The sequence below is a fragment of the Cygnus olor genome, chromosome 1 (assembly GCF_009769625.2).
Source record: "Cygnus olor isolate bCygOlo1 chromosome 1, bCygOlo1.pri.v2, whole genome shotgun sequence".
In the NCBI taxonomy this organism is placed as follows: Eukaryota; Metazoa; Chordata; class Aves; order Anseriformes; family Anatidae; genus Cygnus; species Cygnus olor.
Window position 1 is genome coordinate 3,088,190 of NC_049169.1, and position 24,442 is coordinate 3,112,631.

General features: G+C 44.2%; 1 protein-coding gene across 1 annotated transcript in view; it reads left to right on the forward strand.

Annotated features, from left to right (window-relative positions):
* Positions 1-24,442, forward strand: part of PLXNA4 (plexin A4) — a 423,963-nt gene that overhangs the window by 347,961 nt on the left and 51,560 nt on the right. The window contains 7 exon segments of the mRNA XM_040546170.1: positions 3,546-3,697; positions 4,345-4,462; positions 9,466-9,602; positions 11,268-11,435; positions 17,187-17,280; positions 19,053-19,292; positions 20,108-20,254. Of these exon segments, the coding sequence (XP_040402104.1) occupies positions 3,546-3,697; positions 4,345-4,462; positions 9,466-9,602; positions 11,268-11,435; positions 17,187-17,280; positions 19,053-19,292; positions 20,108-20,254 (1,056 nt within the window).

The following is a 24,442-nucleotide window of genomic DNA, read 5'->3' on the forward strand; positions in this document are numbered from 1 at the left end:
CAGGTCTCATTCCAGATTTTTGCACCTGTGATAGGAACAGGCACTTTCTCCCTTGCTCTGAAAACAGTGCAGTAGCACCTTCTTCTTGTTGTAGGCATCTGTGGGAGTTAAGTGAGCTGGGGTTAAAAATCTCCCGTATGCTCCTGGGAGAATACCAAGTCCCCCAGTTTTAAGGAAATGTATGGGCTTTGAAGCTTGCCTTCAAAAATGAAAAAAAAAATGCATTGTTTAGTAGGGGATTTTCAGGGGTGTTGTGCTGACTTCAATCTAGGAAGTTTCCTGTTGGTGTTTTTTGAGTCATCACAATTTTTTAAAATCTTCATGGAAGGAGGATCGTAATGTTTCCATTGAGTTTCTGTGACTTTTGTCTCAAACTCACCCCTAGTTCTACAAAATAAAGGACTTCTAGCAAGATGTTCCTTTTTACACTATGCTTCCTTTTATTCTTTGTAATGACATTAGTTATACCATCAAAAAAATCCTCTTTTGACATGCTGTGGGATACATTCCACATTCTAGCAAGTACTTTCAAGGATAGGTGAGCCCTAATTAGCCACAGACCTACCTTACTAGACACCTACCTTACTGGAACAAGTAAAAACTACTTGATAGCAGGTTTAATAACCACGAAATGGTAGCAAAACATTTCATGGGGAACTGAGTTATTTTCTAAAAAAAAGAGTCTAATACATAAGGAAATAAAATAAAATCTTGAAATTGTGATTTAACTTTCTCTTTTCACTTTTAGTACATCTTAGGATGGTTTTGTACAATATGGTGCAGGTTGCACCATTATCTAGATATTATCTAGCCTCTCATCATCATTCATATAAAGTGTTTTGTTTCATCAGAAGGGGGTTAACTGATGTCTGTGAAATAAATATTTCAAATATAAAACTTTGCTTGAATAGATACCTATTAAAGATGCAAAACCAAAATATTTTGGAATTGCCATTTTTGGGAAATAGCTCAAGTTTTCATTGCTGAGTCCCCAGCTGAGACAATCAGTATTAGTTTATCCTTGAATAGAAATTCCATTTTTATTCTTTTTTTTTTTTTTTTTAAGATATGTTCCTCATTTTCTGGATGATAATCACAAATGCCACTCTTTTTCTGTTTCTTTTTATCCATCTTCTGCTTGTCTGTCATCATCACAGACCACACAAAGGTGAAATCTTCAGCCAACCCAAATAAATCTCATCTGTCTGTTTTATGAATGTTGTGATATTTTCTTTTCGGACTTAAAGTGTCTGCTTGACTTTCAGAGTAGGAATAAGCCTGCCACAGATCTGATTTTGTTGGTTCGAGTGGAACTTGACTATGTTTTGGACTGGAGATGTTATCTGGCCTGGTTAGTGCAGTGCAGACTGAAGTTGCTGTGGCTTTGGGGCATCAGAAATGATCAGGACCCATCACTGCAAGTGTCAGTCTGGAGTGTGGTGTAGAGACAACAAAAATATCCATTCCAGCTTTGGCTTTTCGGAGTTGCTGTGCCATGCTGTAGCAGTATCCCTCCGTATCTCTAGTTTGGATGAAAAGCAAAGACTTTGATGAATTTCACTTTACGCTAATGCTTCCTTTCATAGTTTCCTACCCAGACCATTGCAGAGGACTTGTGCTGCAGAAGTTGTGTGTACACTAAACAAACCTAGAAGATCCAGCACTTGTCTGTGATCATCCATGCTATTAAATTGTTGACTTCCGTAGGCTCTCTGTATAGTCAAAGCAAAAACACAGTCATATGGGAGGTGGTTTTTGGTACCTAATATTAAATATTAAATTAGAATAAAGTATCCTCTAGAGGTTCCAGGGCCTGTCTCCATTTATTAAAAATGAACTTGGCAAGACACAGGAACAGGCTGTCCCCAGAAGCTGTGGCTGCCCCATCCCTGGAAGGTTCAAGGCCAGAGCTTGAATGGGGCTTTGGGCAACCTGATTTAGTGGGAGGTGTCTCTGCCCGTGGCAAGGGGGTTGGAATTAGATGATATTTAAGGTCCCATATAATTCCAACCCATCCAACCCAAACCATTCTATGTTTCTGTGATTCTACAGCCTAAAAATTAGCCTCTCAGTCAAAATTAGGCTAACTGTGGTGCCAGACTCGGGGCTGGGAAGCGGTCAAGGGCAGTCCTGCTCATGCCAATGCCTCAGCTTTGCCTGCCAGTCACACTGTTAGGCAAGGGTCTAGCTGCCAGACCTGGATTCCCAGTTGGCAGGGCCATTGGCCAACGGGTACTGACCTCAGAAAGGGAATTCCCCCGTCCCCACTGCAGAGAGTGCCTTGCCAGTGCTGGCAGATGGCAGCCATGACATCCTGAGTGGGCGGGCAGGGAATACCCTTTGAAAGCAGCATTAGAAGATCCTTTCAGCTAGCCAGTCATACAGCAAAACATTTGGGCACTCTAAATAATTGGAAAGGCAGAAACGAGATAATTAAGGGCCAGCGCCATGATTTCCATGCAGTTTCAATGTTGAGAAGACATCTACAAGGGTAATTTTCACCCGCCTCTGAACCAGGGTGATAGATGCAATGCAGAGTGCTCTCCCATTTACACCCCCCTTTGCATGGGCTGGAAATATTGCATGGAGATAGCTCGGGGTGCAGACTGGAGTTCTGCTATGGGAAAAAGGTGAGCTCTGGAGCTTGGGTGGTGAGCCGAGTGAGATGCAGCGATCCTACCCCTCTTAAGGTCTGGTAAAGGTCCAGACCGGTGAGAAAATGTCATGCCACCAACCACCATGACTGCTAAGACACCCGTTCATTTGATTTTGGGTCTAAGGGACCAAGAGCCAAAAGTCCTACACCCCACAAACACCATGCTCCCATCACTGCCCTTCCACTGGACCCAGCTCTTCCATGAAGGCAGCTGGGGCTCTTTTGGAGATGTGTTGGCACATAGCAGCTGCTGCTACTGTCGCTGTCACTGTCTGTCTGCTCTGTACCTAACCTGGCACTCTGTCTCCATTGTGTCTGAACTGTTTTTTGTTGTTGTTGTTGTTTTCAGATGGACATTTTCGGCTGAGTTCGTCAGCAGTGTTCAATATCTCCCTCCAGAACAAATCAAAAACTCCTTGTGCTTTGGGTTTTTTGAACTTAAAGTGTCTGACTAAAGCCACTTACGTCCTTTCCAGATAAATTCACTATGTCCTTTTCTTGTTCTTTCTTACATTTCTTTGTACCGTGGCCCACTCCTGTCTTTTTGCAATTTATAAAGTGCAGAACTCAGCTGCAACAGTAGAAACCCTTGCTCCTATCTCAAAGACATCTATTCCTCTCTTGCTGTTTTGCAAGTAGTCTAAAGAGAAGGAATGAGATCTGAGGCAGGAGGTTGGACCATGTATGAAACGATACAATTGCAAGGGAGCTGGACCCAGTGATGTATCTGGAGTAGGTTGGTTACTTCAGTTGATCAATATTCAAAACTATGAGTGTCTCTAGTGGTCACAAAGAGGCCTCATACTGCCTCTTCTTTCTCCTGATAGGATGCTGATGTCTTTACGTAGGTAGTTTGATTATTCTCTTATTTCTTGACTTGTTTCTCCAGATCAATCCAGTGACAGGCCCTCGTGAAGGAGGGACCAAAGTGACCATCCGTGGGGAGAATCTGGGGCTGGAGTTCAGAGACATCGCATCTCACGTCAAAGTGGCTGGAGTGGAGTGCAAACCGCTGGTGGAAGGGTACATCCCAGCAGAGCAGTAAGTTGGGTGTGTGGCAGACACTGGGCCACAGCACACCTACTACCAGTTATTGCTATGTGTAGGGTCTTTGAGGAATTCATTCTCCTCCTTTTCCCTGAAATCCAAAGAATTCATGAAGTCAAAGAAGTCATTCTTCTCTAGGAATTAACAGGAGTTAATAATCCATTTATTACCATATTTAGATTGCATATTTTGGGTGATCTTTATGGCATATGCCATAAAGTTAACTATTTTTCAAATAATCGCCACCGCAAGGGTGTTCAATCCCAGTTTGTGGGGCAGCAGCCCCAAGAAGCAGCTTTCTCCATGCGGGAACGATCAAGTCCAACAGCTGCAAAGCTGTCCACCATACACGACTGGGGACAAGACCTCTGCCCAGAATTTGTCTATACAATGAAGTGAAGGTATGGTGGTTTACACCAGCTAAGTGTCTGCTCCACTCAGTGCCAACAGACGAAAAACACCATTCTTTAAAGAATAACAATGCACAGTTTGGATCCTGGGCTGGAAAGGAGCAGAGGAGCAGAGGATGGTTTAAGTCTACGGTCCATTCCCCAAGAACGTGGGCTGTTTCCTCTGCTTTCTTCTCACCCAGACTGCAAAACCACTCTAAAACCTTGCCTCTGGTTCTCTTTTCTCCACAGGATAGTATGTGAGATGGGGGAGGCCAAGCCCAGCCAGCATGCTGGATTCGTGGAGATCTGTGTGGCTGAATGCAAACCTGAGTTCATGGCCAGGTCTTCACAGCTCTACTACTTCATGGTAAGATACTGCAGGAAGATATCCTGGGCCCTGAAGGTCCTCACACCGGGTCCACTTCTCTCTGTCCGCCTGTTCTCCTTGACCAAATTCGGCCTCTGAGCCCTTCACTGCCATCCTGAGCACTCCAAGTTGTTCCTTTCATTTCCTTTTGAAATTTTTTTATGAGCAAAAATAGCTTGCCTAATTAATGTTTCAACAATCTAATAATAGTCCAAATTATTAGTCCAGTTACAGTTAGATACAGCCACGGTCCAAATTAGTACAGAAAATCCTCATTAATAGTTAAAAATGCTATATAGGAAAGAAATTTTTTAAAAAAAAGGGGGAAGAAAAAAGCAGAAAAAACCTTCCTGGTATCTCACTTTTCCTTGATGGGATGCTAGCCCTGACAGCATCCTGAAGGTGTACAATTCAAGGGGTGCTTTTGTTAGGGGGTCTTCTAGGTGTCCAGGAGAAGCAGTGCTAGAAGCAGCACTAGATCAGAAGGGGTGAGTTGAGGCTGAGAGTGAGCTGTAAGGTATTACTGGGGCTTGCATCTCCAGCCCCAAATATTAAAAATTTCCAAATTTTCCAAAGCAGAGAAAGAATCCTATTGTGAGCGGCCACCTTTAGCAGGGTTGTCTGGAGTCTGCTCTGTTTTTAGACAGCACTCAAAAGTGTAACCACATTTCTTTTTTTAGAGATACTGGTGGGGTTCATAGATTGGTGTGATACATTCTCTGTCTAGGACATCAGCTTGCAAAGCAGTCAGAGGGGATCTGGGCCTGATCCTGCACTGCCACAGAGGTGCAAGTTCAGCCTGAAACTGTGGCTTTGCCATGGTGAAAGCCTCATGGAAGAGAGGAGCAGAGCCCCATGAATGTTGTGCATTTGACTTGTTTTGCTCCATTCTCACCCTTTCTGCCTGCCTTTCTTGTCCAAGAGACCTGCTTATTCCTGTAAGGCCCCTTGCTGGGGACAGGCAAACGTTACCTGGCCCTGAATTGTACAGGTCTTGTGGAGGTCTGAGATGAGAGGGTCTCTTTGTTCCCATCAAACTCTCAACTCCTGCAAGGGAATGGGTCTTTTCTAAAATAATCCACATACCCAAGTATTTTTTTATGGTAAAAGGAACTGGTAATGAATGCAAATCTCTCCGATTTCCCCCTTGAGCTACGGAGATCTCTGTATTTTCCAATGTCACTCAGGTGCTACAGTGGCGGGGGCACAGAGATGCCTCAAGAGGTGGACCCCACCATGCCGACAGAAGGGCTCTTTCCAGGACATTACACTTCAGCACGTCACCTTTGCTACTCTTGGAATTACTGTCTGATTTTGATCATCCGTGTCCATCTGTGACAGCTTTTCCCTTTGCTTGCTGGCTTTCCGGCTGCCAGCTATCCCAGCCGTGCATGAGCATGAAGCCAACAGGGTTTTCTCTGCTGCATACCTTGATACCTTTGTGCTAGACAGAATAAAACACCGATGCTCCCCAGCCTGCCCATCATATGTCCTCTCCCGCGTCCACTGCTTTTGTAGCAGGAGCTGTGTTCATTGGCGTGGCTTGGCTTCCTCCGATATTCTGCCAGGAGAGTAGAGATGTTGTTGCACACATTGCACACCTTGGCATCTGGCAGTGGTGGGTGGCAGCTTTACGGGGAGGAAGAGGTTTGAGAGCTACCGAAGGGCATCTCACGGGAGTTAAATGCCACTTGCTGACGCATAGCAAATCCTCTGGAAATTACTTTTGCAAAAGGTATGAAGCCAAGCAAGGTCGAACCTGGCTGATAGTTTCAGCCTCCCCCTCTCCTGTGAGAAATGGAAAGGTTGATGCTTTGAATTCAACAGAATCCTTAATTTTGGTGCTTTAAAAAAGAGGCAGTTTAATTTAGAGATGCTAGAACAGTTCTTCCCAACTTTTCTAACCTGAACTTTTGAATTCAAAATGCTGTTAGTTTGTTTTTAACTGTCTGTGATCAAAAATGCAAATTGTGTTAGAGAGTTCAATAAGGCAAAAGGGAAACAAAACATTTGGTTGCAGGCTGAAATGAAATTTATGATGATCTAAATGAAAATCATTTATTTTTTTTCTCTCTCTCTTTTTATGTTACTCATTTTATTGCTATGATTTTAATGCTGTTGTCTTTCAACCCAAGAAATTTTACCTTTTCTTTCTTTGTTTTCTTTTTTTCAAATCAGATGCTGAAGTGAGTTTGCCTGTATTCTGTCTCTGGCTCAGTGCAGGTGCTGTGGGGTGATCTGCTTGCATTTTTTCTGGGCCCGCTCCTATAATCCTTGTTCCAGGAGAGCATTTTGAACAGATCTCCCTTCTGTCTTGGGCTGCATACTGCCCCTCCTGCTGCTGCCATTGACCCAATAGAAAGGACAACAGGGTACACGAGCTGCCTGTGGGTCATGTCTTCCTCTGCCCTTGTCCCCAGGAGGAATGACCTGGGAACCAAAGTCTTGATGTGCACCATGAGGTCAATTTAGACACAGCTCTGATGGCAGCTTCTCTGCGGACAGCTTATGCCAAGGAGGTAGTGGAGGAAAGTAAAAGGTTGGGCAGCAGAGGAAAGTAGTCAAGTACCTAGAAAGATACAGAAGATTTTCTGGCCTCCTCTTTCCCTCACTGTCTCTTGTCCACTTTAGCCTATTAGAGATCCACTAGACCCCCATGCATTTTCCATCACCTTTCACCAGCTAGGAAATGGTAAACAGTCTGGAGGCTGAGTTTTACTGCAAACACGCTGTGCAATATTTATGAACGCCACTGTGAATAATTAATGGTTTATCACAACTTGGAAAGCTCAGCCACAAAGCCTTTTGTAAGATCGGCATGAGATACATCAATACTTTGCCAAGGAGCATCACTGATGTAATTTGGGTCTGCAAGAATTCTGAATTGAGCATGGCCATTTTCTCAGCTATTGAGGAGAAGGGCAGAAGGACATCAAGGACTGGGACAAGGGCTCTGAGTCTTTAACTTAAATGTTCTGCTCTGGTTTGTAAAGTAGCTAGTATTGCAGGGCAGTTGTGTAGGCTATCTGCACCAAGCTGGCAATTCCCAACCCATTTTTTCATGGGTGGGAAGTCACCTCCCAGCAGCAACCTCATGGTCAGCCACAACTTGTATTTGAGTTATGGCTATCAATAAGGAAGAGGAGTTGCCATCACAGCACGAGGCAGTACCCTAAAAATAGAGAAGCACAACATACTGAAGACTCATCTCTTTCTGCACCTTGTATCCCAAAAACATCTGCTGGAGAATATTCTCAGAAAAGTATAAAAAACAGGGCATTTCTTGTTTATTCTTTCTTCTTGTACATCCTCCAACTTTCAGCAACTGATAGGTGAGCAACTTCTTGAGGCAAAAGAGTCTCAAATCCACCATGTCAGAAACAGGCAAATGTGAACACAAGAAAAGTCCAGCTCTGTCAATAATTTTTTTCTACTGGTCAGTATCTCTGATTTTCGAGTTCAGCTCTGTCTCCAAGCAGTAACTTCGTTTTGAACAAAAGGAAAGTGGAAACCTTGCCGCTGTTTTTCAAAATGATTAGCCATAAGGGCACAAGGACACAGAGAGGTCTATGCGTGTGGAAGGAGGAGCTATGGTGTGTGTCAGGCAGCTTTATAAACGTGGATTAATGGTCTCCAAAGCTCAATAAGGTGACTGCATGATGTACCTGCTCATTCAGAGATGTTGAGGAGAGCTTCAAGCATTTGTGTCATCATTCTTAGAGAGGGAAAAAAAAAAAAAAAACACCTTCATTTAAATGCATATAGTGGCTTTTCACTTGGGACTGAGTGGAAAGTTTTTCTATTAAAATGCAAATGAAAAAATAAACTGTAACTCCAAATTTCTCCCTGAAAATGGATGTCTCCTCTCTGCATTGTGGTAACAGGGTGATCTGTGCCTTCAGAGGACAAGTATTTTATCTTGCTTTTGGGAAGAATAGAGAGTAGGAAGGCAAGAAAAAGGTTTGAGATTTGGGGCCTCTAAAGGAATTATGCCCTCTTTTTGATATATTAATGCAATACTGTGTTATGTTTGGAAAAGAGACCGAGACAATCAGCAGAAACAGAAAAAAAAAAGTTCATATGGGCAGTGCTCTTCTTTCTTGTGGCTGTAGTATTTCAGAGCACATCTTAACATGAGTGATGCTGTGCAGTATTAGTGCAGGACACACATGCAGTACAAGACTGTTTCAGAGTCAAAGTCTGAAAAGAGAAAGAGAAATACCTGGGGTCATGTGGTGTGCCCATGGGAGAGACAGAACACATGCTTCCAGCTTTGGGACTACAAGATGCTCTGTTGAACCTCCGCTCTCTTCCTTCCCAGGGAAAAGGCTGTGAGCACAGGGAAATTTTTAGGCATCCTCCAGGTCCTGTTCCCTTGGTAGATCAATAAGCTTTAGAGTAATCTTAAAATCATAGAATCACTTAGGTTGGAAAAGACCTCTAAGATCATCAAGTCCAACAGTTAACCCAGCAAAACCAAGTCTACCACCGAACCATGTCCCTAAGCACCTGGTGGCTTTCATCACTTGTGGGCTCTGCAGTTTTCTCCAGAGGCAAAGGGCCACCATTAAGATCCAATAAGGCAGTTTGAGATCCAGCTTATCTTGCAGAAGTGGTGTTGCATAATAGCAAAAATACTCCTGAGCTCTATCAAACGGGCAGCGGAGGTGGGAGATCATGGCTGCAGTGGATCCAGGCATGGAACTGACTTTGGAAGCACACGGTATTTCCTAGCAGGTATAAGGGCAGGCCTTATTTTGTAGGGTGAAACCACACTGGGGTTAGGTTTGAGTTCATCTCACCAAAGTCAGCATTCAAGCAGTGTCTATTAAAGAACTGGAGTCATTCAACACTCCTCTTTTAGCAGGAAAATATGTGCATCTTCTGAAGTTCACCTAACGTGGTTAACCCCCTGCGTGTGCCTAACTTTCTCCACCACTTCAAAGAGAAAAGAAAGTACCTTTGTTATTATGTATTTTCAGCATCACCCTTTGCTTTTTCAGACTCTGACGCTCTCTGATCTCAAGCCGAAGCGGGGACCCGTGTCGGGTGGCACCCAGGTGACAATTACGGGCAACAACCTCAACGCAGGCAGCAACGTCATCGTGACCTTTGGGCGACAACCTTGCCTCTTCTACAGGTACAGAGGAGTCCTTCCCACCTTGTATACCTGAACCTGAAAGATGTGAACAATCGCAGTCAAGAGATTTCTCCTGCAGCCCAAACACCCTGTCCTTTGAGTGACTTTTTTGCTTGTAACCACGTCTGTTCTGCTGTGGAAAAGAGTATCCTGCTCAGTGCTCCATCAGTGCAACCGTACTGTGCATGTTTTTTGGGGGGGAGAACAGAATTTATTTCATTGTTTTGATTGGTATTTGATGGGGTTTTTCCATGGCCCCTTGTCAAATTTCACTGCAATTCTCCATGGTCCCATGTTTTGCTACTTGCTCTGAGGGTACATAATTTAAAAGATTAATTTTCATGTCCCCACTTTAGAGGAGGCAAAAAAAAAAGAAAATCTGACAACACCAATTTTAAGTATTAAAACACCTCCCTTTTAGCCTAGAATAGTCCCATGGTGCTAAGAAATGGATGACTCGCAGCATTTCAGCTTGGGGTTGGCTCCTGTTCAATTGCAGTTCAGAGAGGCTTAATGTCGGTGTTACCTGCTGAATGTTCCCTGATCCCTGTGAGAATGAGCCTAAATCCAGTTCCCAGGGGCTCCTGCAGCTCCAACCTACCCAGTGCAATACACTTTGCTGCCAGTATTGGTGGAAGCTCAAGACAAAACTGGCACAATTTCTCCCTGCTTCTCCTTGGCAGAAGAAGGGTCCATTCACGGGGGACTTGGGATCACTGTCTTGGGGCAAAGCGCTTCCCTCTCCAGGATGTTGGAATCCTCTTTAGCTGCCTGTCAGGACTGTAGCATGATTTAACATCTATAATTCAGGAGGGTGAAGTCACAGCTTGTGATTTAAAAGACCAAGCGGGAACCACAGCTGCTTGGAGTTGCTTACTAAAGAGACTGGGGAGTTTTAGAAGGGATTGACAATGCCTGGACTTTCAATGAAATTTGAAGAGCACCTGGAGGGTGAATGCCATGCTGCAAGGGAAGGATGAACCCTGCTTCATCTTTCTGGAGATATAAGATGAATCTGTGTCACAAATCACAGTGCTAGGAAGGCTGGGGTGTTTGGGGACTGGGTTTTGGGCTCTTTATGCAATGCCACTGCAAAATTCAGACCTGGAGCTGGTTTTGAGCCAGTCCCCAAAGGAAGACTTTTATGCAGAATCCATTTTAAGTAAAACCATAAAATTCTTCCCAATACATTAGCACTTCCCATGCAGAAGTCTCAGGCATGTTGTAAACTGCAGTTAAACAAGGCTTAGAGTCCTAATGCAAAGTAAACTTTATTATCCCAGACTGGATAGCTGAGGTGCAAACACCCTCTTTTATGAGCTGCTGCTGCATGTGCCTGCAGGCAGGAAGGAAACATCCATCATGCATTTAATTGCACAGAAACATTTCTGGAGAGAGGTCTGGTTTGGACTTCCCTTGGGATTCAGTTTATATTCTGAGACCTGAGTAATGGTGGTTCTTGTGGTTTTATTTAAAGCAGTGAGAAGGCAATGTCACTTCCTCAGGTGAATGTGTCACACTGTTCCCAGCATGTTCCTGCAGCAGCGAGCTTTTCCACTTCACAGGGAATAGGCTAAGGTCAGAGGACATAAGCCGGGCTGTTATTGGCACCACTGATTTGCTGCTGGCAGAGCCTGGTTTACATTTACTCACTTCTGTTCGCAGGAGATCCACCAAACACATTGTCTGTAACACCACTGCCTCAGACGAAGGCTTCGAGAAGGTGAAGGTGTCTGTGAGAGTGGACAAGGCCAAGATACATCAGGAGCTGCAGTACGAGTATGTGGAGGATCCAACCATCCTGAGGATTGAGCCCGAGTGGAGCATCTTCAGGTGAGCATCCCAGGAACACACCCTACCAGCTTCCCTTATTTTCTCCTGCAGCACTGATATGTTTGTGATGGTCTTTGATACAGAAAAGTGCTTTCCAAGATCCTACTTCCCAGATCCCAAAAACCATGAGAGCTGGTGGACTTGCCTCTTGGGAAGACAATAAATGCCAGCAATGCTCTCTGTATTCACTGTAGCACCTTGGATTTCCATAGCTGTGTGTACTCCTGGGACAAAATTTCCAAAGAGCCTTGTGAGGGATGGGCTGGAGCCATGTTCTTTCTCCAAATCAACTCGGTGTAGCCCAAAGCTAAATGAACCTTCACTAGCAGACTACAGCTTCCTTGCTGGCTTAATGCAGCAAAATCAAGCTGCAACTGCTCACCAGAAGCTTGCCCTGGGGACTTCATGTTTTAATTACAAAGGCAGGTACAGCAGGTCTCCAGTCTGATGTTGAAGTTTTCTCCCTCTTTACTGCAGCCTGGTGTTTATCTCCAGTACCCAGATGCTCCCTCAGTGGTATCACAGTCCCCCGGGGCTGTTGTGTTCCTAAAGGCTGCAATTCTTACTTTTTTTTCTGGTCATGACTATGTTTTGTGCCCCTTTCGGCTGGGTCCACAGTTTTTTATGGTGATAGCACCAGTCAAATATCCATTAGCCTCTTAGACCCGGACATAAACATCATGACTGTGCTTAGAGAAGGGAATTTGGGTTTGAAACCAATTCTCACCTTCTCCCAGCCTTACCTGCTGGCTTAGGAATAAGTATTGCTTGTTTGGTTATCATGCCTGGAAGCCCCAAGGCCATCTCCTGAGATGAAATACAAAGGGAGCCCAGGTCCCTGCCCTACTAAAGGGTCTTTCTCCTTGTTAGGCATCCTTTTTGCTCTTTGGCTCATTGATGCTGCTTTGGTGAATTCAGAAGGTTCGTGCAATGTCTGAGTATAGCATTTGCTCTGGTTGTGGAAGGCATCAAAGTGTTACCCAAATACTCTCTGAATCCTGCAGAAATGGTCTCAGGAATAGAGGAACTAGCTACTAAATGTGCTGGTATTTCCTTGAAAAGATACAAAATAAGAAATCTTAGTGTCCCTTCATTCATCCACTGTAGCTCTCTGCTCCCCTGTCAAACCGGACTGATTGGAGTATCTGGGGATTAGGAGCAGGACTCGTAAATCCCCTCAGTTCAGCTCCCCTCCAGAAGATGTTTTCACAAATCAATTAGCGCCTTTAATTACCATGAGGGAATTTACTGATTTAGCCGGATTGAATCTTTACACGTTGGGCTCGAAGCTTTAGTGTCTGGATTTTCCATTCGGAGGTTTTATTTTCAGTCAGACTTCAGGTTATCAGTGAAATGAGAAATCGCTTTAGTCCCTTCCTTATTAAAGTGAGTTTAGTGCTGCTTAAAAGGTGTAAGATTGACAGCCCAGGAGAGTGAATTCGCCTTTTATCCCCAGGAAAGCTACAGAACGGGCCCTTCCTTCACCTGGCTTCAGGCCTGGCTGGGAGGTGAGAGGAGAAGCTCTCCAGAGCCTGTTTGCTCCCTGGTTTCTCTTCTGAAGCTCCCAGCAAGAGACAAAGAAGCAGCCAAGGAGAGGTTGGAGGTGGAATGGCCCAGCTTTGCCTGGCCCTGAGTTGCAGAGGATCTGCATCCCATTGCTTTCTGCCATGGATCTCCCATCCTCCTCCCAGCATAAAGCAAATTAAGAAGAGGTGCTTGTTTCACAGGTGCCAGCTTATTTGCAGGGTCCGTAGATGCTAGGATGGATGACTGGGACTCTGTCTCATCATTCAGATACAGCCTCTAACTTTCACTCTTTGGTACCTCTAAAATAGAAAGCATCCACTTGATCAGTAGCAGGAGACTAATTTTAACCAGGTCTACCCACTGCACCTCTGCCTTTGTGCCCTTTCTTTTGCACTTTTGAATTATTTTGAATTGTAACCTTGGAGGAGGGTGCAGAGAGAGAAGACGCAGTATCCAGGATTCCCTCTGTGGTTCAGGGTGTCTGAGCCCATTTTTTGGACAATCACTGTTAAGCCATGGAGCTCCGTCCTGAGTTTGTAATGGAGACAAAGCAAGGCATCCACAGAGAGCTGGATAAAAGTGCAGCCAGCTCAACTACTGGGAATCAAACAAGGAATAAGTTAGTTGAGAGACACGTGGATCTGGAGATAGACCGAGGAGGCTCTTCCTTGCTATATTTGTTATGCAGTATGATTCATTACAGCAAATCTCTGATTCATCACTCCTGGCTGTGGGGCTAAGCTGTTTTGAGGGACAGATGATTGCTACTAAACCAGCTTTGCAAAATTAGTGAATGAATGTACCCAGACTGGCTTAAAACCTTCTCAAGTGCCATTTTCCAAGACAATAAAGAAAAGATTACTGCTAATTTACTCACATCGCCAAAAAAAATGAGTCACGCTGGGCTGGCAGGTACCTAGAATTTTATAAGGCTCCATTAATACATTTGATCTGGGTTTGATTTGAATTACGTCCAGCAATTATCTGAGTCTGCAGAGAGAAAATTACGCTTAGAGCTTTTGGGACAAAAAAAAAAAAAAAAAAAAGAGTTAAATTAAGAAAGCTCTTAGTCTTAGCACCTCTGACATTTTGCTGAGCAGAAGTGTCTGTCACTACTCTGATCTGGCTGAGAAGTGGCTACAACTGGGCATTCACCCACAGCCACAGAAGGCAGTGGCTACCAGTTTTGACGTGAAGGCAAACAGCAGTTGAATTTGCTGGATTTGCAAGCCAGAGTGAGTTTTCAGGTGATGTCTTCAGTGAACAGAATTTCTTTGGCTTTTATTTTATTTTATTTTATTTTATTTTATTTTATTTTATTTTATTTTATTTTATTTTTTTCCAGAGAGAAGGTCCCTCTCTGATCCTCTGCTGTAGCTTTGCTTAATAAGTGTGGCTGGAGCCTGCAAGCTCGGTTTCCAAACCAAATACAGAATTTTTAACACGTGGTTTGAAAACTGTGTGCACAGACTCAGTTGATTAAATAAAAGGATTTATTTATATATACACACACTCATATATAGATATGTATATATGCACACACATTTGATATGTCTGGAACACATAAAACTGTTGAGTAAATACACAAAATCCCTTCTAGTTTGAATCAGCAGAGATTCATAAAAAATAATAAATAATAATTAAAATAATAAAGGCCCACAGCCAAAAATCCAGAAGAAGCAGGACAATGGGGAAACAAAAACTTGGTTTATGCCCTTCTTCTCTGGTTCTTGACAAGCCAGGTCTCCCTGGATGATGTCAGGAACACTTAGCATGAAGTTGCATTTTAGGGAGGGTGTATTTTTCCCTATAGGGAAAGGATGGGAAGCTGTCTTATGAATAAGAACTTGAGGTACCCTGCAGAACTCAAAGCCACGTATGATCCATGGATCAGTCTGTACAGCCTTTTCTTGCAAGACCATAAGGAACCTCTCAGAGAAGTATCACAGGAGCACCTGCAGGGAGATAGAGTTGTGACAATGCTCATGGGTAGAGCTCATGGCTTCACCACAAGCTCTTGAGAAAGATTTGGGGTTTGTGGTCAGAGCTATGATCACACCTTTGCTATGCTGGGGTTTAGAACAAAAGCGTCTCCTTGTTTTGAAAAGATGATAACTTTTTATTGCAATGCGGGTGCCCTCCTCACACCACCCTTCCTCCACCTGTCCTTAAGATGACTTCAAATTTACAGGCTTCTTGGTCAAAGTTATGTTTAAACTAGTAAATACTTAATTCAGGGCTACCCTTGGACCTAAAGCCAGCTAGCTTGCATAGCCCCCATCCATACCATCAAATAATCTTTCTCCTTGAAATTCAGTATAGCTTTACCCATTCTGCTTATTGGAAGTGCTCTCTGGCCCTTGCAATGCCTTGAACATGACCAGGCATTGCCTGGGAGGGTAGTAAGGCACTTTAAACCAAGCCAGAGTACTGCTAACAGCTTAAAAGCATGGATGGCCACCAGCCAGTGTTTGAGCTGGTGTCCTGGCCCTGTTTGGGCTAACGGGGTGGAAGCAGCTAGAAGGGCTGAAGCACAGTCCCAGCTAGCTGCATCCAGCTCTCTGACACCTGATAGCCACACTGCTGAGCAGAGGTGTATATCTGCTTTAATTCCTACGTACCTCATCTGTGTAATAATAAAACATAAACGAGGAACATGGAAAACAAAATTAGAACTGGGAGAGATCTGTTGACGAGCCCAGGCTTCTGCCTTACAGTTTATTTATTCCCTGGTGTTTTCTCCAGTCTCATTTGTAATGCACTTGTTTCACATTTCGTGCATGTAGAGGTTTACCTAGAGGCAGGAAAGGGATGCTGGGCCTTCTTTTCCCAGCCCCACATAAATCCATCTGATTTCTGCATGGCTTTCCCTCCCGTTCTCAGCAAAGAGCTCCAGGAAATAATTTGAAGCCTGGACAGTTTCCAAGGGGAGTTACAGATGCAGGTGCTGAAACCGATGAGAATGCTCCTCATCTCTGGGAAACCTTCAGCTCCATAGCAGAGACTGGGTATTGTTGATGTTTCCTCACCTTGCCTTGGCTGCCTGAGCCCTGAGAGCTGAGGTTTTTGCTTTCTCAGGTAACTCTTCCCCATCCAGCCCTTGCACCACGTTGCCCCTGCAGCAGGCACCCATGGGCTGCAAGCGGAGATCTGACCCTCGCAGAACAGTGCTGCTTTTGTTTGGGATGGCCAAACCTGCCTGTGGTGAACCCTTCCCCTCCATGCAGAGTTCAAAGCCATCCCACACACTGGCTCCTACTAAAGCCTGTGAACACTCCTTTGCACTTTCCTTCCTCTCTCTCCTACACGTGAGAGGCAAAGGAATGGAAAGAGGGTTGAAAGCTGTTTCCTTCTGGTGAGGCTGACTGCAGGGAATGAAAAGGGCTCTGTCTCCATCTCCCCTTCTTAAGCTGGGCTGAGGGAGATGTTATAAAAGCAATAACATCAGCTAAATGTAAGGTCATGGCTTGTATGAATCAACTTTCTCAGGAAATCAAGTTTTGGCTGAGCAAAAGGACACAGTGATTAGAAATCTCTACTCTGTCAAAGGTTGGTTCTACACACTTTGCAGGGCATATCTGCCTGGGTCACTAAATGAAGCAAAGCAAATGCCTTATTCAGACCAAGTCTGAAGACTTTGGCTCTGTTTCTTCTAGACGTGGTGGGACTGGGTTCCCTGGCAGCATTGAAGTAGGTGGCTCCATGAAGTGGCATTTCCTTATTCAGAATGGTGCTTTCTATAGCAAGTTTAATACTGAAGACAGAACTACAGACCCCAAACAAGGCAGAACTGAATCCTCTATGGTTGCTTGCACTGGACAGTTTCTATACTTTTTTTTTTTTTTTTTTTTTAAACTCTCTTCTTTAAATGGAATAGAAGATATCGGCTATAGACCATTCCAAAAAGCCTCTTCTAGATTTCCTGCTCTTCTCATTATCAAAGTTGTGATTGCTCAGTCCTGATAATGGAACACACAGACGCTGCTTGACATGTCAGTTTCAACAAGCATACAGTTTTAATTCTTTCTCCACCTATAAATTAATGAAAAAAATCCTATTTGGTTTGGTTTGGTTTGCTTTGTGTTCTTTCCTAGAGGTCTGTGAGATGTGGTCAGGCACTTTGCAATAAACATTTAGGAAAATAGACAACCCACTGCTGGTTTAATATCAGGACTGGTATGTATTAGATGGGTTTATGCTTTTCTTTCATTTCATCTTCTCTAGTGGCAACACTCCCATTGCTGTGTGGGGAACTCACCTAGACCTGATCCAGAACCCCCAGATCCGGGCAAAGCATGGTGGAAAGGAACACGTCAATGTGAGTATTGCTGCTGGACTGGGGACTGCAGGAGGAAATGTCCGGGGTGGTGACAGAGGCTTCCTAACAGCTGTGGAGGCTGAAATCTCCTGTTGCATCCATAAAAGAGAGCATGGCTTCCTTTATTACCCCATCCTCTCTCCATGAAGGAGCACTGGACCAAGGAGGGAACAGAGAGAGCAGTCCTTCAGCTCCTGGTCTCTGCTGAGCCTGATTCTTCTGTTGGCTCAAAGATACCTGTCCTCTCTCTTGTCCTATGCACATCTGATGCTATTTATTATCTATGCCTATTCATACACAGACTCAAATTCAGGGTGTGCTGGGAGCAGAAGGGACTGTGTATAGTAGTACTCTGTCCGTTCCCTGACCCATTTGGGATCCTGCAAAAGTGTATCCAGAGTTAATCAGCTACATTTACAGCCCAGCTCAGCTCTTGGTGACCAATTGCCTCATGAACACTGGTGAAACTGTGGTAGATCCGAAAAGAAAACACGGGAATATAGGCTATATTAATGCAGAAAGACTGCAGTCTGCAAATGGAGACTTAAATTTTGGTCTTATCCCAGCTCCCCTGTGAACTCTGCTGTGTCGCCCTTCATAAAGCCAAATCCAAAGCAATCTTGTCACCTCTCACATCCCATCAGATTCAGGAAATACCTTTTGATGTTGGTTTCTGGCCTGATGTAAATCTCAGTGGGCAATCTTCCAGGCCCTCATGAACTATGGGAAAACCCCGGTCCACTTCATTATGTATGTATGTAGGTATGCTTTGGTAATGTGTCGTGTTTCTGGGCACAGCACGGCCAAATATTTCTCAAGCTTGCTGCAGAATTAGAAGCCTGCACGACTTCATCACATTCTTCCTGCAGACTCCAGCTCTTGCATGACACAATAGAGTCAAACAATTATGCCATTGTGCACTTGATGAAGCCTATTCATCATCTTACAAGTGCTCGTGATGAACTGCCCACCAGTTTTGCATCAGGAAGTGCTCTTTTGGTGCTCAGAGCCTGGTAGTGCCTGGCGAGACCAGGATGCACAGTGCTAGGAACCATGTCATAGAAAGGTGAAAGCTCAGATCCTGAAAATCAACCAGATGTAATTTCTAGGGGCTTAAAATGGGAGTCAGGGATAATAGCCTTTCACAATCTATTACCCCTTTGTCAGATACACAAAAAAGTAGGTTTTAGTAGTCAGGTTTGGAACTGGACTTCAGTGTGTCCTGAAAGTTACCTCATTGTCTTCTCCACTGCAGCTTGCTGGGTATCATTTCATGTAGTTGGCTGTGCAAACAGGAATATCCTGGACACAAATAAGCATGTACTGCACATATATTTGTGGAATGATCTGTAGAGTGTGAGAGTTAACTGCAGGGTGGTTGTGGGGCTTTGATGAGCTTCCACTGTCAAAACAAAACAAAACAAAACAAAACAAAACAAAACAAAAAAAAACCTTCTTATTTCTAGAAGGAAAGAAAACCTGGCAACCCCAGAGGGTGAACTCCCTCAGAGCAGAGGCACAGGATGACCAGTTGCAATACAAACTGTTCTACACACCAGTCCGAGCAAATCTTCCCTAATCCTTCCCTTGATTGCCTGATGGGTTTGGGGCATGCTTTGAAGCAGCAAAGCACCAGTTTGCCTCTTGATAACCAAGGAGGTCTGCTCCTCAGTGTCCTCTGCTAGGCTAGCATTTCCTTGGGAGGTATCAGCCCACTAGCAGAGCTGGAGGCATTTCCATAAACTCTGCCTGTGTTGGGTTTCTCTCCCCAGAACTGCGAGGTGCAGAACAGCACGGAGATGACCTGCCAGGCACCAGCACTGGCTGTTGACCCCAATCACCAGTCTGAGCTAGCTGAGCGTCCAGAGGAGTTTGGCTTCATTCTCGACAATGTGCAGTCCCTGCTGATCCTCAACAAAACCAACTTCACCTACTACCCAAACCCAGTCTTTGAGGTTTTCAATCCCTCGGGGATCCTGGAGCTGAAGCCAGGAAGTCCAATCATACTGAAGGTGAGATGGGGACCAAGGATGGGATGAGGATGGTAAGACACATGCTGCCTGTGGTCTTTCTGTGTCTGCTAGCACCCCACTAATCACAGTGGCATCCCCAGAGATTTCCTCCACTCTTTGCACCCATCCTATTGCATCACATCAGAGTCACCATCAGCAAACACTGCACCAGTCACTGCTCAGCATCTTCCAATACCCGAAAACTACAAAATATGAATTCCTGCTCTAGCTAAATGTGCGCCACCTAAATTTGCAACCACTGTTGTTTGCCAGAGAAAATTTTCAACCACTGTGGCAGAGCTGGCAGTTAAATACCCAAACCTATTTCTTTCTTGGGTTTTAGAGACCTTCCTCTCACTCCCAGGCAAATCCCACAGCAGTCTTCTGTCATTTTTGTAATCTGGGCAGCTACACAAAGAAGGAATTTTATGCTTGAACATTTCCATATCAGCACCGGTATGTGGCACATACACAAAGAAATATTTGTGCATGCAGAATACCTGCTTGCACACTTGGAAATATGTTTCAGTATAGCCTGAATGTTTTCTGAGGGCCTGTTTGTTCAAGACTTGTATGCAATGCTTTAGTTCCAGAGACAGAAACAGGACAAGCTGTTTTGACTGATGACAGTCTATTCATCCCTATTGTCTTCTGTAGGATTTTTTAATTGTTTTTTTCTTGCTAAGTTAGTGAACGGTGAAGCTTGAATGTTGAGTTCAATGTTAACACTTGTGTAACAGAAGCAAACCAAAATTGGAAGGAAAACTCTTTTCTGACATGTTATTTTTGGTGGGATGATACTCTTTTCTGTCCAGGGCAAGAACCTGATCCCACCAGTGGCAGGAGGGAATGCCAAGCTGAACTACACTGTTCTGGTTGGTGAGAAGCCCTGTGTGGTGACCGTATCAGATGTGCAGCTACTGTGTGAGTCCCCAAACCTAATTGGACGGCACAAGGTGATGGTAAGTGATGCCTGAAACTCAGCTTCTTCCCTGGGTGAGCTGGGAGGGCACAAAAATGCTGAGGAGCTGGCAGAGATCTAGGAGTTTGCATCATCATTTACCTTATGTAGAGCCTACAAATATCAGAATTCCCTCTTGATGTAATATCCCCATCAATCCTAGAAAAGCAACTTGGAGATCTTTAAGGATAGCGAGGGACTTTTTGTAATCAAAACTTTAGGAAAGTTTTCTTCTCTTCTTTCTTCATACAGCCGGTATGAATCCCAGATGCTCGTGTGAGTTCATACATGTAACATATTCCCTACACGACATATTTTGTTAAATTCATCACAGTCCCCAGCAACTACCAGCATGTTGGTGGCTAAAATTCGTCTTAATATAGGAGAAAAGAACATGGGGGATATGGACTGTAGTGTGACTTTGAGATTATGACATCTGTACAACTTAGTGTAATCTTGCATATCCTTCCTGGAACCTATGAAAAATGAACCTAGTGATTACATCAGAGGGAGCTTCCTCCTCTATCCACTGATTTATTCACTCCTTTACTTGCCTCTCAGCAATTTGCATGCCTCAGTGCTGTTGCCTGATAAACAGCACATCAGCAAACTCATCTGAGTCGTACGGAGCTGTGGGTGGAAACACAGCAAAGACTAATAACTGACATCAGACATGTGGATGATCAATGTTTTTCGTTGCCTGAGATCAACTTTTTTTCCACCTCTCTGTTGCCCTCCCAAATCTGTCATGTATTTATTTAATTTGCTGCAGTGAGATTTGTAGAATTTGATAGAGACGCACCACATGGCTCTTAAAAAGAATAAATAAAATGAAAGAATTTTCTGCAGTCTTTTAGAGAATAGAGAGTTTATGGTGACTATCCTTGGTCCCAATTGTGACTGCTGCTGGATACCTCACACTGGCTACTTAACTTCTCTGTGCTGAAGTTTATCATCTGGAAAATAGAGGTAATAATCCTTTTCAGCCATGCAAATATGCTGTGGCTCTCAATTCATTGTAAAGCACATAAAGACACTCCAAGAGGAGCAATAATGAAGTGAGAGATTTTCTCTGTGTGAATACCAAAGCTTTTGAACACGGCAATATATGTTCCCTGTCATTTTCATGAATGTAATTAAACATATGGTTAGTCAGAGATGGACAAAAACAGCCCTGGAGAGATAGAGCTCAAAGTCAGGTGAGCAATAATCAACCCCTGGGGATCAGGGAGGATGAACATCTGGCTGGGCCTTACTAATTGGAAAGTCTCCCCTGTTCCTGCAGCTTGGGACAGCTTAAGTGAAGAAAATAATCCCTTTCTGAGGATGCTGATCAAACAGGAGATTCTGCTGGAAGTGTGGGAAGATGATCCCATTGAAGCCTTTTAATGAGCATCACTGTTAGGGGCGAGTTACAGATTTCTCTGTCAAAAGCCAACACTGAGACAAACCTTTGACAGTGTCTGGGCTGGGAACCAACCAGGGAAGGTCACCTCTGATGGAGGCCAGTGCTCAAGGATGGACTTTGCATCTGGAAGTTACCAGGGGAACAGCTGGGCTGGGAAATGCCCCTTCAGCATGGCACAGCAGCTCTGTTGCCCATGTCTCCCATGAATGTCACTCTGAGGGTCAGGACAATTGACAGGTAGCTCTCCCAGGTCCTTCTCCTGCTTCTGCCGATGACTACCTGTGCAACTTTGAGAAAAATGCTGCACAAACCCTTTCCTGCAAATGGAAATGGCCTGGATCTGAGAGGAGACCATGGGCTGAATTAACCAATGTAACGCTGTGATTATTTCAAAGGGAAGGAATGGTGACAGTGCCACATGTTGATGTCAAGATGGTTTTGCTCTAGTTCAGCTATCTTTTGTAGAATAACTGAGTTAAATACTTGAAAAAATATGAAAGAACAAGGCCAGAGCAATGGTTTATAAGGACAGAATAAGATCCGGAGGCAAGCTGTTTTCCAAGTAAGAGAGGTAGAAACAAGGAAGATTCATGTGTAACCATGGTAGAGAAGGTCTGCAATGAAGAGATGGAGTACACTCGAAGGCATGCTGGTATTCTGTATATTCATTTACATGTGGAAAATTACCCAGGCGTCTTTGTATGGAGAGATGGTCAAATTTAGCAATTGAAATTCAGGGCACAATTCATATTATCCTAAGGCAAACATTTATATTTTGCCAGGGCAAACTTGCACTAGGAAAGACACTACCCACAGTCAAGTTTTACAGAACAGGACCTAAGAAAATCTCTCTTGAACCATTACAAGTTGTCCCTAAAACTTTGCTGGAGAAAATTGGGCTCTGCCATAGTGCCATTTGGAGCAAATGCCATATTAATAGGCCTAACAAGTGCCAAGCTGTTGGTTGGCGATATGGAATTCAGTTGTCCGGGAGGTGTTACTAGCTTCCTTGGAAAACACTTGGGGCCCAAGAAATAAAGTAGGGCCATATCTCTATATTTTATTATTCTCATTTAAGTGCTCACAAATAGCACTGCAAACTTGCAGGCTTTCTTCTCCAAGAGACAGATTCCATTAGATCCCAGCAGTTTGATTTGTGGACTGTGAGGCTTTTCCAGTGTTGAAAACATCTTTAGAGAGGAACTTTGCTAGACGCCTCCCTCTAGGAGTCCAAATTCTCTTATAGCTAATAGAGAGAAATGGGAACTTCTGCTGAATAAAGCGTCTCATCCTAATGTCAAAGCAGGTGTCAAAAGCAGCTGGCATGAATCACACGCTGAAAGTGCCTTTTCTCTGCGTTGACTCTAAAAGCATGCTGTAATGTCCAACTCAGATGTGCATGTCAAAAGTTTGGTGAGAGGAATCCCACCCACAAAGCCAGGCTGTTCGGCGGGCTTTGAGGACAGACTTGTATTGGGGACAGGAATTTGATTGTTTGACTCTAGTCTGAAACTCCATCAATGGACTCATTTCACTGCCAGGCCCAGACGAAAAGGACCACTGTAGGAAGCAGAAAATGAAATATAATGACTCAGTTTATTGATTCACCGTGACAGGAAGGAAATTGTGCAAACTGGTGAGCCAATTTTGTTGTCATCTTGGAAGGATTTGGGACACTGCTCTAGGTCAAACAGCAATAGTTTGGAGTGAGTAGATTAGCTTTTGACTTTGGAAGCTTGTCTTCTCAGCTGAGCTTGCCACATGCCAACACCAAAACTCTACATTTGCAGGCTTTCTGAAGTGGAGTTGAGCCATATATCTTGGAATAGACAGGAAAACTATGGACTGATGGTTCTTCGACTTACTAGGTTGTTCCTTGGCCACTGAAGATGCTCTACAAATCATCAATATCATGCTACAATAGGGTCATCAAACTCTATTGCCTGGTCAGATGAGCTTAGATTTGGTTTAGTTGCTCACTGTGGACACTGTTCTCTTTCTAGAGCCCATCTCCAAATGTTTAGGGGTATTCAGGGGGTAAGAGGACCTCATGGATGGAAATGACATATTTCCAGGTATTCACCTCTGTCCTGTGAGAGACATAAGGGTTCCAGCTAGGTGGTTTTGATCAGGACCCACTGTGGAACAGCCTACAGCTGGTGTTAGAGCAAAACAGGCATCTTCTGAGTGGTTGTAACGTGGCTCCATAAATCATTTCTAGATGATGGAGACACAACATTCATGTCCCCAGCAAGGGCTGTGGTGGTGAGGAGTGAGAGCAGCTTGGAAGATTTGCATTAATTCATAACTCTTTGCTTCATTTTTTATTTTTTTTTTTTGCTGGCTGCAACCTCTTGAAACCTAGGAAAGAAACCTGAGTAAGTGCCTGAGCTGAGGCATGGAAAGTTTGGGATTAACACATATGCATGCAGGCTGGAAACAGACTGATTAACTGAGAGCCAGTGGGATGTGGAGCAAGACTGGACACTAGGCTGAGATGAAGGCTGTTTGCCTGACTGCTAGGGGAGCTGAGAAGGAGACAAAGAGCTCCTCATAAAGGAGATAGGTAAAGGTTCGATTGCATATGTCAGGGGTCCCACTTGCAGTGGGAGGGGGAAGCATGTAGCCTTGGGTCTTGCCTGGCAGACAGATTTTTCACTTTGTGAAGGACCAGCTTTTTTTCTTCAGGACAAACCTTGGCAGGGATGAAGTGATGGGGTACACCATTTCACAATTCTTCAAGCTCTTTGCATGGCATCTTCCTAGGTTTATGCTGATCCA